The following is a 14001-nucleotide window of genomic DNA, read 5'->3' as shown; positions in this document are numbered from 1 at the left end:
TGTGTAGACTCTCTGAGATTACTGACATACCATCAGCCTTTCGGAAAAGCATCATCCACGAAATTTAGAAGATTGCAAGAGCCGATAGGTGCAAGAATTGCGTACAATCAGCTTAGCAGATCTTGCATCCAAGTTGCTGAAGAATGGAAAAAAAGTAGTTAGATGACGATCAGTTTGGCTTTAGGAAAGATAAAGACAATGGAAGCAAGTCTGATGAAAACTCAAGACACATTGATACGACTTGTCTACCTAGAAAATTGTTAGACGATGTAAAATGGTGGAAGATGTTGGAAATCCTGAGAACAAAGTATGGGTACGCTATGGGGAGAGACGGATAATATACGATATGTACAAGAGCCGAGGGGGAACAATAAGAGTTGAAGACCTAGAACGGAGTGCAGGGATTAAAAAGAGTGTAAGACAGGAATGTAGTGTTTCGCCCATACTGTTTAATTTCTATAACGAAGAAGAAATAACGGAAATGAAATGCAGGTTCAATGGTAGGATTACAATTCAGAGTGAAAGGTTATCAACGATAAGATTCGCTGACGACATTGCTATCCTGAACGGAAGTGAAGAAGAATTACAGGATCTGTTGATGAATAGTCTAATGAGCGCAGGATAAAGTTTGAAAATCACACGACATGGTGTGATGTTGCCTGCTCTTAGAGACCAAATAAAGAATTCTTAAATTAGGAAAGAATGAAATATATTTTGCATGAACGATGTAATAGTAAATGGGATGACAATGTGGAAGGAGCATATTGAAAGAATGGGGGCGGAAACAATAGTCAGACACGTAACGACTGTAGACCTAAAGTAAAGAGAGATATAGGAAGACGATAAAATAATGCGTACTCTACGCTTGACCCCCCCTCTTCTAGCGTATTTCTGTGCGGCGTGGGATCCGCATCGGTTAGGATTGACGGAGGACGTCGAAAAAGTCAAAAGTAGTGTAACACGTTTCCTATTGTAGCTAAATATTGCAGAAAGTGCCAGGGGTACGATACGCGAACTGGGATGACAGCTCACTAAATTTTGCAGCCTTAATAATAATTTTAAAAACCGGCCGATGCGCCATAAAATTTCGGAATTCACTCGTAACCAAACTATGTCGTCTACTAATATTGTGGTTGGAAACCGTGGAGCCATCTTCAGAGCGAGCCCTCACGGGTTTTATTATTATTTCGCCTCTCCACTAAGGAGAGGGCAGGCAGCAAATAAAACCGCCCTCCAGCCAAAAGTTTTACATATTTAATTAAATACTGAAGGAAATGTTTGTTCTAAGATACACTTCGACGGACGATTTTTATAATGTTTAAACCTTGTAGATGCCTTTATATTGCTGTTGAAATATAACCATTACTAACTATGGCAATGCTTCCGTGATATAATGATAATGCTGGTGGTGCATGAAGGTGATCCTGTTTATGATGGAAATGTAATGATATGACTATGGGGCAATGCCCTTTCGCGGTGTTTTTCTATGAGGCTCACTGGAACGGGGACTAGTAAGTTCCAAATAACTAACATGAAAAGGCTAAAACAGGAAAACGAAATAATTGCAATACAGAAATACTGTTACCTTACGATGAATGTTTGTATTAAAAATCCATTCGCTTCTCCGGAGAAGAGGAAAGAACTTATCAACAACGCATTCATTGAGGTCTACTACACTGCGTACAAAGGCGTTCACTACGGAGAGCGCTGCTAATGCTATTAGCCGCTGTTGGGCCATTGTACACCTGCTTCTCAGAAAAGTTTCTATTCTCTTCAAAGAAGAGAAAGATCGCTCCACCTCGGATGTTATCATCGGTATTGTAACATTTCAGTACTTTATTACTCCACTAAAAAGCTCATGCAAATTATTTTCGGTCAGGAACTGCAGATGCGGAGCAGCACTCGTGGCAGTTCTGAACTCGATCTTTGTGTGTGAAGCTCTGTTCTCAGCTTATTGCATTCAAGGAAGGGATATTTCACTAGAGCTCTGCACCAAAGTTTGCAGAAATTAACTTGCACACGGAACAAACTTCCCAGAATTAAAGTTGCAGCTACTAAGATATCCTGCGACCTTAAAGCGTTCGACAATCTGAGATATAATTGTATCAAAAGCTTCTTTTTCAGCAAGAATTTTTTAGTTTCTTTGTGCTGCTATTCTCTCAACGCAGGATGCAGCAGCTCTCTGCAAGTGGGAATCGTGTCAGTCATGCTATCTCCCATATCTTCCATGGTTCTCTTTATATGTTCAGCCCCTTGTTCTACAGTCGAAGTTTTTGTAATTGACTTTACAATGTGTCAACGAGTGGCATCATACGATTGAATATAGACAATCAAAACATGAAATGTTGGGTGTTCTAATTTCTTGCTTTAGTAAATGTAGTAGTCTGCCGCGATGTAAGCTCAATTTGCTCCTGGCATTCTAAAAGTAACTATTTTCGTACGCATTTCGCACAGTTCTTGATTTAAAATTTCGTCTTACATCGGAAACAGAGGGCCTTCTCTACTATGTATGTCAACTAGCATCGCAATTCACTGTAAAAAATACGAGTCTCACTAATATCAGCAAAAAAATCGTAAGTCCGTTTTCTGACTCGTTGTTTGGACTACAATCAGATTCAGCTTGTGGGTTTTTCAGTGCGCAAAACAGATTTAAGATGATTTTTCAGAAGAGTTGTATACCTGAACGACGACCACTCACAACAGCTGCACGATAGTAGCTCTGAGAAATAGTTTTATCTGAATTATCCGGAAATCCAATAAAGTTTTTTGAATAATTCTGCTAACGTTTTTGCATCATGTTCACGAGGAGTGAGGAAAGTCCAAAACCTTTTAACAGTTTTATCCTCGGACAAAACATATCTGATGATAGTGAAATTATTAAAAGGTAGGTTGTCTCTAAGTGACACAAAATCAGTGGCAGCTATTTTTTTCTACTTGGTCACGGTAAACCTGCAACATACAAGACAGGAAATCATTTCGAATATGTTTAGAAGTGTCTTCGAAAACAGTAGCCTTTGACATCGGTTCTCTATGCCAACATCGAATTCTACAGTTACATTTATAACATAGTGGAAAATTCCTGGATATGATAGGTCATTGCGTTTGTTATGTCCACAAAGAGTGACTTCAAAATCACCACAAAATTTAATGTACTCCCCAATTTTTGACAATATGTAACGATTTTTGCAAATCTGATCACTGCGCCTTTTAACTGACGGCCTATAAGCTTTGTCCATTTGTTGTCTAATACAGCGTTTTCCTAAAATATGATGCTGCTTTGTGGAGTCGTATGTGCTTTAATTGAATTTTTTTCATTCTGAGAATACTGTGATTTACACAGCTCATGTTTCTTTATCTCTTGTAAAGAATGTCTAAAACCGCCAGTCCGTCTTACACTCAAAGTCGTTTCACACCCAGCATTTCCTTTTGCAAACAAAAACTATGGAAACCGGGTCAATTTGTTCGTGATAGCGCAATCTATCAAGTACACTTTCACATAAATTCATTATTTTATCCATTTTGGTTAGAGAACACCGCAGCTGTTTACGTTAGACTGTAAGAAACACTGAAACCAACCACAAGTTTTCTTGAAATGATTTTACCATTGTTTTAATTCATTTCATGGATCAGTATGGCTTGTAAAAAAAAAGAGGGATTTTTAGGAAGACATAAATGTAAAAATTTGCGAGAACTCAACGCTACCATCTCACGATGGGCTCAGGCCCGAAACTACTAACGGTATAATAAAATCATTTCAAGAAAACTTGTCTCTGGTTGCAGTATTTCCTACAGTGTCAATTCACGTACATGTCGAGTAGTTTTTCTAAATAACGTTTTCCAGAGTCAGCCTCGCCAGGTCCTTGATACGCAGCGTATCTGCGAGCGACAAGGAAGAGAGAGTAGTTTCTCAAAGGGAGACGGTGTACAAGTTAATGGACGGTGCGATACGGATTTTGTGTCACTGCAGGTTACCTGTAAAGGCGGAGTGGATTGGATATTGGGTGCCACGACTGGGTTTTGCAATTAATGTGTTGGATCCTGTGGTGTGCGTACTGTAAGACCTTCGGTACACACACCATCAGATTATTTGACTTGTCGCTCTAACGAAGTAGGTGAGTGTCAGCAATATGTCTCGTGGTCTTATCGTGGCATGTTTATCTTCTGCCGTTAGGTCAGATGATAGAAATGCCCCTTGCACGCTTAGAGTAGCAGATTGATGGTGACCAACTTTAAACAAAACTTGATTAATTTTTACACACATTTATTAAAATAATAGCAAGCATAAAAATTACTTAACTTGGTTCTGGATGCTATTTACAATTGACAATCTGAAGTTCCTTTGGTACTGGTACGTTAATCTTATTCTCTCATATATCTCTGATACTTGACAAAAGTGTCTATACATTTATCTTCATGGCTATGTACAGGAATATGGTAATCTTATTAGGCACAGATTGAAACTTAACTATAGACAGGTACAGACCGGTGCAGACAAATGCAGACTGACCAATCGGAGGTCTGTACACTCGTTATAATACCTCGCGCGTTCATGTATCACTGCACGAGTGTGATCCGCGAGGAGAAAAGGTTCTACGTCAGCAGCAATCTCATTGGCTGCGTTACATATTACTACGTGGATCAGCGGAAGCAGAATTTGGTCCGTCTCTATGGCAGCGCCATCTTGTAGTGCGGAGACGGACGAGCGCTGCGCCTGCACTGTTGTGCTTAGCGGGGCGCGCTCTAGTGGGAAAGTTGTGTACGCACTGACTACGCGGAACTATGTACACAACAGATCCGAAGGTGCACCAAGAAGAGATGAAGGCTTGTGAATAGGATGGTCTGTTATGTTGTAGGCTGTGATCTGGGGAAGTTAGGTGAATGTGGAAGGCGAGGAGGAGTGCATCTATTCAGGATTTCGTGGAATTTGTATAAATTAGGGAAGACTGACATACAGACAAATCTAGCATATTTTAGGATAAGGCAGGTAAGGGATTTAGAGATAAGGATATTGTTTGATGAATATAGATCCGACGTGCAGCCTGCTCGCAGTTTTAGCTAGTTTCAGGCTTTACAATGGACGATAAGGAAGTGCATATTTTACTGACTGGTTTGATGCAGCCTGCCACGAATTCCTTTCCTGTGCTAACCTCTTCATCTCAGAGTAGCGCTTGCAACCTACATTCTCAATTATTTGCTTGACGTATTCCAATCTCTGTCTTCCTCTACAGTTTTTGCCCTCTACAGCTCCCTCTAGTACCATGGAAGTCATTCCCTCATGTCTTAGCAGATGTCCTATCATCCTGTCCCTTCTCCTTATCAGTGTTTTCCGCATATTCATTTCCTCTCCGACTCTGCGTAGAACCTCCTCATTCCTTACCTTATCAGTCCACCTAATTTTCAACATTCGTCTATAGCACCACATCTCAAATGCTTCGATTCTCTTATGTTCCGGTTTTCCCACAGTCCATGTTTCACTACCATACAATGCTGTACTCCAGACGTACATCCTCAAAAATTCCTTCCTCAAATTAAGGCCGGTATTTGATATTAGTAGACTTCTCTTGGCCAGAAATGCCTTTTTCGCCATAGCGAGTCTGCTTTTGATGTCCTCCTTGCGCCGTCCGTCATTGGTTAATTTACTGCCTAGGTAGCAGAATTCCTTAACTTCATTGACTTCGTGACCATCAATCCTGATGTTAAGTTTCTCGATGTTCTCATTTCAACTACATCTCATTACCTTCGTCTTTCTCCGATTTACTCTCAAACCATACTGTGTACTCATTAGACTGTTCATTCCGTTCAGCACATCATTTAATTCTTCTTCACTTTCACTCAGGATAGCAATGTCATCAGCGAATCGTATCATTGATATCCTTTCACCTTGTATTTTAATTCCACTCCTGAACCTTTCTTCTATTTCCATCATTGCTTCCTCGATGTACAGATTGAAGAGTAGGGGCGAAAGGCTACAGCCTTGTGTTACACCCTTCTTAATACGAGCACTTTGTTCTTGATCGCCCACTCTTATTATTCCCTCTTGGTTGTTGTACATATTGTATATGACCCGTCTCTCCCTATAGCTTACCCCTACTTTTTTCAGAATCTCGAACAGCTTGCACCATTTTATATTGTCGAACGCTTTTTCCAGGTCGACAAATCCTATGAAAGTGTCTTGATTTTTCTATAGCCTTGCTTCCATTATTAGCCGTAACGTCGGAATTGCCTCTCTCGTCCCTTTACCTTTCCTAAAGCCAAACTGATCGTCACCTAGCGCATTCTCAATTTTCTTTTCCATTCTTCTGTATATTATTCTTGTAAGCAGCTTCGATGAATAAGCTGTTAAGCTGATTGTGCGATAATTCTCGCACTTGTCAGCTCTTGCCGTCTTCGGAATTATGTGGATGATACTTTTCCGAAAGTCAGATGGTATATCGCCAGACTCATATATTCTACACACCAACTTGAATAGTCGTTTCGTTGCCACTTCCCCCAATGATTTTAGAAATTCTGATGGAACGTTATCTATCCCTTCTGCCTTATTTGACCGTAAGTCCTCCAAAGCTCTTTCAAATTCCGATTCTAATACTGGATCCCCTATCTCTTCTAAATCGACTCCTGTTTCTTCTTCTATCACATCAGACAAATCTTCACCCTCATTGAGGCTTTCAATGTATACTTTCCACCTATCTGCTCTCTCCTCTGCATTTAACAGTGGAATTCCCGTTGCATTCTTAATGTTACCACCGTTGCTTTTAATGTCACCAAAGGTTGTTTTGACTTTCCTGTATGCTGAGTCTGTCCTTCCGACAATCATATCTTTTTCGATGTCTTCACATTTTTCCTGCAGCCATTTCGTCTTAGCTTCCCTGCACTTCCTATTTATTTCATTCCTCAGCGACTTGTATTTCTGTATTCCTGATTTTCCCGGAACATGTTTGTACTTCCTCCTTTCATCAATCAACTGAAGTATTTCTTCTGTTACCCATGGTTTCTTCGCAGCTACCTTCTTTGTACCTATGTTTTCCTTCCCAACTTCTGAGATGGCGCTTTTTAGAGATGTCCATTCCTCTTCAACTGTACTGCCTACCGCGCTATTCCTTATTGCTGTATCTATAGCGTTAGAGAACTTCAAACGTATCTCGTCATTCCTTAGTACTTCCGTATCCCACTTCTTTGCGTACTGATTCTTCCTGACTAATGTCTTGAACTTCAGCCCACTCTTCATCACTACTATATTGTGATCTGAGTCTATATCTGCTCCTGGGTACGCCTTACAATCCAGTAGCTGATTTCGGAATCTCAGTCTGACCATGATGTAATCTAATTGAAATCTTCCCGTATCTCCCGGCCTTTTCCAAGTATACCTCCTCCTCTTGTGATTCTTGAATAGGGTATTCGCTATTACTAGCTGAAACTTGTTACAGAACTCAATTAGTCTTTCTCCTCTTTCATTCCTTGTCCCAAGCCCATATTCTCCTGTAACCTTTTCTTCTACTCCTTCCCGTACAACTGCATTCCAGTCGCCCATGACTATTAGATTTTCGTCCCACTTTACATACTGCATTACCCTTTCAATATCCTCATACACTTTCTCTATCTGTTCATCTTCAGCTTGCGACGTCGGCATGTATACCTGAACTATCGTTGTCGGTGTTGGTCTGCTGTCGATTCTGATTAGAACAACCCGGTCACTGAACTGTTCACAGTAACACACCCTCTGCCCTACCTTCCTATTCATAACGAATCCTACACCTGTTATACCATTTTCTGCTGCTGTTGATATTACCCGATACTCATCTGACCAGAAATCCTTGTCTTCCTTCCACTTCACTTCACTGACCCCTACTATATCTAGATTGAGCCTTTGCATTTCCCTTTTCAGATTTTCTAGTTTCCCTACCACGTTCAAGCTTCTGACATTCCACGCCCCGACACGTAGAACGTTATCCTTTCGTTGATTATTCAATCTTTTTCTCATGGTAACCTCCCCCTTGGCAGTCCCCTCCTCTTTTTTTTTTTTTTGGGCCAGTGCACTACCAACCTTTTTTTTTTTTTTTTTTTTTTTTTTTTTTTTTTTTTTTTTTAGAAAAAGCGAGCGGGGCAGGCAGATGGCGGCAAGGTGGGCAGGGGTCAATTAGTCAGAGGCCTGGCCACGGTGCCGCCCCCATACCCGTCATCACTCACATTGATTGTAAAGGAACATTGATTTTTTTTTAAATTTTTTTGTGCCTTTATTTTTATTTTTATTTTTTTTATTTATGTTTTTATTTATTTATTTATTTGTTTATATATATATATATATATATATATATATATATATATATATATATATATATATTGGAAAAGCATCAATATGGGACTGGAGCCAGATCATTCGGTTGATACATAAACGGGTGAAGGTTTCAGAGCTCGAACAGCTATCCAATACCTGTTCTATTGAATGCAATATGAAGCATATTACCGTACTTGCGACGGTGATCCGCGTAGTTTCTAATTTTAGTATATTCCGTTTCCATGTGTAACTGAAACTCGCTGTAATCTTCGCCCGTCAGCCGATTGAAGACATGACTTGTATATTGGCCCAACAGCCACATGACAGCATTATTTTTAGTTGGCGGAAAATATTTGACGTCTGGTCTGTGCAGTAAGTTCGTGTCGATGTTATTTTCAGAAGTCCGAGTTATAAGGGCGACTTTTTGACGAACCCATTGCCAATTGCGCATGCGATGACTGCAAGTATATCTGTGGGGAACAGTATCCACTTGGTGACAATCTGGACAATGGGCTGTGTCGCTTAGCCCAATCGCATGCAGGCGCTCATTTGTGCTGATAATGTTGTTAACCGTTTTGTACCATGTCGACCTGACCAAGGACGGAAGTACACTGCTGCTGATGTTCGCCCACAGGACTTCCCAATTGACTCCAGTGTGCTTTTGTTCGATTTTGTTCTTGCCCTCATATTGTTTCCTGTGCTCCAGAATGTCCTTGGCAGTTAAAGGTCGATGTTGGAGAAGGACCTCGCTCAAGTAGCTCTTTTCCAGATAATATGTGCGGATGTGGGAGAGCTGGTAGTCGATCGTCTGCACATTGATGGGCGGTTCTACGCTTTTCGGCGCGACTGCCTCAAACAACTTTGCCGTAAGGGTGTCAGAGTAGTTTTGGATTAAGGATGTCATCCGTTTAATGTACAAAGCCATTGCTTTGGCGTTCAGATCGGTCAGACCCAGACCGCCATGCAGAGGGTCGAGGGTCACAGTCTTCACGTCAACTCGAAATATTTCCCCCCGCCACAGAAAATTGGTCAACTGGCTCATTATCTGTTTGGCTATGACAGTGGGGATTGGAAAGACCTGTGCCACATAATATGCTCGCGACAGGATACATGTATTTATAAATTTAACCCTCTGAATTTGGTCCATACTGCGATAAACGTTATCTATTAAAGCACCCTTGACTTTGAACAAGACATCCCGCCAATTTGCCGTTATCATCCTTTGTGGAGGGACCGTCAGTATCGTCCCAAGAGATTTGTGTTCCGTAACATGGGTAGCCCATTCTAGGCCGACATCGTCAAGTCCCCTCATACGTAGAAATTTGCTTTTAGTTTCATTCATTTTTGCGCCAGAAGCGGAACAATAGCGCCTGAGGTCTGCCTGCAGTGCAATCACGTCATCCCTGTTCCTCACGACGATGCCGACATCATCAGCATATGCCCCAACTGCAGTTTTCTTCCCGGCGATCGTTATGCCCGTCATGTGCTCATGTACTAGCCGCAGCAATGGTTCTAGGGAGATGACAAAGAGCAACATGGAAAGGGGGCTTCCTTGGGGGACACCCCTTGCGATGGTAATTGGTCTTGTGAGCTGGCAGTTGACGGAGATCGTGGCAGCCAGACCAGTGATCATATTGCGCACGACAGCGATGGAGTCATGCCCGAAGCCCATCCTCCGCATCGTTTCGAAGAGGTATTTATGGCTGACACTATCAAATGCTTTATAAAAATCGAGAAAAAGGAGGCCGCAATTAATGGTGCTGGCAGACGACAGAGCGACGATATCTCTATATTGTGCTGTAGTCTGAAATATTGATCGCCTATAAGCACAAGTTTGCTGTTGCCCAATTATGTTTGCGGTCAACGGCATCATTCGATTGTTTAAAGCTCTCGCAATAATCTTATAATCTGAATTAAGAAGAGAAATCGGCCGGAAGTTGTTAATCTTTTTACATCCCTTATTTTTAGGAATCAACACGATTTTACATTCTTTAAGTTCTGATGGTACAAACTTTCCCCGCAGTACGTCGTTAACGGCTTGTGTCAACTTATCACCTATGATACTCCAATATCGTTGATAGAATTCGACCGGAAGGCCATCAGGGCCCGGCGATTTACTTTTAGGGGAGCCGCGAATTATTTCAAGGACTTCATCTGGACTAAAAGCTGAAAATAAGCTGGCGTTGTCGTCGGCAGTAATTGTGGAGGTTGTAAACGCAAATAACTCATCCAAATCGTCCTCTTGCGTTGCTTCTGCCTCATACAGGGCACTGTAATACCTGTGGATTTCTCTGATTATCTCGTTTTGCACAGTGAGGACAGTACCGTTTTCTAATTTAAGTTCGTCCATGAATATCCGTCGTCGGTGCTTGCGATGTTTAATCAGATGATATAACGCAGCCGTTTCGTCCTCGCTAACGGATCTGGCTTTTGACTTAAGTTTAAGACCCTCCAGTTGTTTTCTCTTTAAGCTTAATAATGTCGCTTTAATTTTCTTGATGTCGGACAGGCGCCTGTCTGAGCCATCTGCCTGATCATACAAATCCCTTAAGACCATGTAGTAAAATTCCATTGTACGGTGAACTGCCCGAGATCTCTCTATACTATAAGATATAATTACTTTCCGTAATTTGGGCTTCGCCTTGCGGGTCCACCACTCCAAAACACTCGGAAAGTTGTGTACAGAGCGCAAGCAAAATTCCCAAGCTGTCTTTAATTCGACCTCGAGCTCGTCTTCTGTTAAAAGGCCGACATTCATGCTCCACTGATTCCTAAACCAGTGAGTTGGTTGCCGGTCTAAGTTTATGCAGGCACTCACACTACAGTGATCAGAGAAGCTGACTGGAGTGATTTCCACTTGAAGCAAATTCCTCACTATGTGACTTGACATATAGATTCTATCAATCCTGCTACTGGAATTATGTGAAATGTGCGTGTATTTCACAAGCGTGGGATACTTAACTTCCCACGCGTCCCTCAGTTTCATTTGGGAAACAAGAAAGTTTAATTCAGGGGAATAATTAAAATTGGGGGATTGATCTTTATGGTGCAATACACAATTAAAATCGCCGGCAATGATCAAGTTTGGCGAGTCTCTCCGCAGTAAGTAAATGATATCCTCCTTAAAAAACTTCGATCTGTCAGCGCGCCGTGTACTTCCAGATGGTGCATACAGATTGATTACACTGACGCCCATGATATTCACGCCTATGCCCCGTCCAGAGTCTAACTTTTCGACATCGGTTACAGGTATTCCTTCCCTAACTAAAATCGCTGTGCCAGCACTGAATTCAGGAGCGAAATTGATTATTGCAACATAGCCGGGAATGTTAAGTTGCCATGTTGCAACCTCCTGTAAAAGGGCAATATCTGTACCAGAGTCAAACAAAAATTGTTTTAATAAAGCAAGTTTTAACTCTGACGTAATCCTATTGATATTAAGGGAGGTGATAGTGTAGGCCTGTAGCATATAGGTAATGAGATGTAAAAGTATAACAAAACGATGGCATCGAGCTCAAGAGTGCCGGCTGCAGAATTAAAAAGGGTATAATGTGAGCAGCCATGAGAGGATTATTGGATCAAAAAGCAAAATAAAAACGATAACAAGTGATACACTACGAATCATAAGCCGGTTGTAGCAAAAACGACACAGTGAATGCTGTGAACCATAACCGGAGAAAAGGACAGAAAAAAAACACAAAGAAGCTTTGCAACCGTAGGCGACAGCATGGAACAAGCCTTGTACCAACGGAATTACTACTGTGGAGGATGGGCTTCGCCGAGTTCTTTGCTGTTGTCATCACCGGATCGTTCCCTCACAATTTCATAACTAATATTTCGGGATACTATATCCGCTTGCGAGGAAGTGGAATTTCCCTTGTTGCGAGGAGCGGAGAGATTTGGCTGTGGATTGAGCCTTCGTCGTGGGGCGTTTTGAGGTCCCGAAGTTTTTGTGGATTCTTTGAGACGCGGTCGTGTCGTTGTCGCAGCACTGCCGCCGGCAGCTGGCAGGTTGGTAAACTCTTGCACTTGTTTACTTCCGCCCGAAACTTGTTGTCGGGCGTCAGCTGTAGCGCGTTGTTGACACAACACGTCCTCACTGTGTGCGCGTTGTAGCGGCTGTTGTCCTTCGGGCGCGGCACTCAAAATTGGAGGTTCCTGTTCATGACCCGGCGTCTCAGAATTCGGCATCCCCTCAAGTCCATCCGCACTGGCTTCAAAATCGACCCGCATAACATCATCTGGTACTAAATCCTCCGCGGTTGATGGTTTTGGTTTCCGGGCTGCAGGAGTCGCGGGAGATACTTCCTCATCCGAATGCTCATCACTACGTTCCAGCGGCCTTTTCTTTTGCTGAGATTCACTTTCAAGACAAACTGGCGCAGCAGTTTGCCGTCCGACGAGTGGTGGAAACGCATCAGCGGTTATGGGCGGGGTCTCGGAGGTAGTTGCCTGGGGAGCATCAACATCAGGGTCTGCAGAAGAACCAGAAGTATCTACTGCCATGACCTCGTTAAGTGTTAATCTACGCCGCGGCTGGAGATTATTTTTTAAGACAAAAACTCGGCGGGGGCAGTCCTGGCGAAGATGGCCTAGTTCATTGCAGATATGGCAGGTGGGGGCTTGACCAGAATATATAATGTGAGCCTTATAACCATCAACCGTGATGTGAGAAGGAATGTTCATTTTTACTTCCATGTCCACAGATCTAATCCCATTGAAACATTGTAATTTGTAGCGAGACGACCACTTTTCGTTGACAATTTCTTTAAACTCACCAAACTTAGAAAGTGCATCTTTAATTTTAGCATTGTCAATCTCTATGGGCAAGTTAAGTACTCGAACCGTCTGAATCGAGGTATCGGCACGTGTTACAGTAACCATACTAGTGGTGCCGTCGCGATGAACAAAAGGGACTTGTTTGCCAATTTTTTCAATAAGTCGATCAACTGCTACTGGACTGAGAAACTTGACAAACACACAATAACGATCAGAATCTAGCTGGGTGGTGTGCACAGAATCAGAAGTGATGCCTATTACCTCGGTTAGCCAGTCATGAATCTCGAGGGCGGTCGGTTGCACTCGGCGGGTATCCTTGTCAAAGCCGAAAACCAGGGTGTTTTTCCGGATGGTGGTAGACATGGCGCTGCAGCTGTATGGAATCCGGTCAAGTCCGAATCCCGTACAAGATCGGCAAGTTGCTGACGAAAAGGACGACCACAAAAAAAAAAAGTACAATGCACGTGAATCACTCGGAACACAGAAACACACAACGGCAAACAGTAAACACTGGCAACGACACCGACGACGCGGAGCAACCAGCTGGCACGTCCGACCGCGGCGACAGCGAAAGCCGGAATGCCCGTCCCGGAGATCCGAATGGGGGACTATTCCGGAATCTTTTGCCAATGGAGAGATCATCATGACTCTTCTTCAATTACAGGCCACATGTCCTGTGGATACACGTTACGTGTCTTTAATGCAGTGGTTTCCTTTGCATTCTGCATCCTCATGTCGTTGATCATTGCTGATTCTTCCGCCTTTAGGGGCAATTTCCCACCCCTAGGACAAGAGAGTGCCCTGAACCTCTATCCGCTTCTCCGCCCTCTTTGACAAGGCCGTTGACAGAATGAGGCTGACTTCTCATGCCGGAAGTCTTCGGCCGCCAATGCTGATTATTTATCAAAATTTAGGCACTGGCGGGGATCGAACCCGGGACCGAAGATGTT

The 14001-nt window shown here is 42.6% G+C and overlaps 1 protein-coding gene across 1 annotated transcript; it reads right to left on the bottom strand.

Moving 5' to 3' along the window:
* Positions 1-12028: 12028 nt before the first annotated feature.
* Positions 12029-12778, bottom strand: LOC126181401 (translation initiation factor IF-2-like). The gene has a single exon (XM_049924771.1). It carries the CDS (start codon positions 12776-12778, stop codon positions 12029-12031), a length of 750 nt encoding a protein of 249 aa, XP_049780728.1.
* Positions 12779-14001: the final 1223 nt, after the last annotated feature.

Source organism: Schistocerca cancellata, chromosome 1 (assembly GCF_023864275.1).
Source record: "Schistocerca cancellata isolate TAMUIC-IGC-003103 chromosome 1, iqSchCanc2.1, whole genome shotgun sequence".
Lineage (NCBI taxonomy): Eukaryota > Metazoa > Arthropoda > Insecta > Orthoptera > Acrididae > Schistocerca > Schistocerca cancellata.
This window is presented reverse-complemented; position numbering and strand designations above follow the sequence as displayed.

Coding starts and splice junctions, on each gene's coding strand:
- LOC126181401 (XM_049924771.1), bottom strand. CDS start 12,778: ATGGCAGTAGATACTTCTGGTTCTTCTGCAGACCCTGATGTTGATGCT.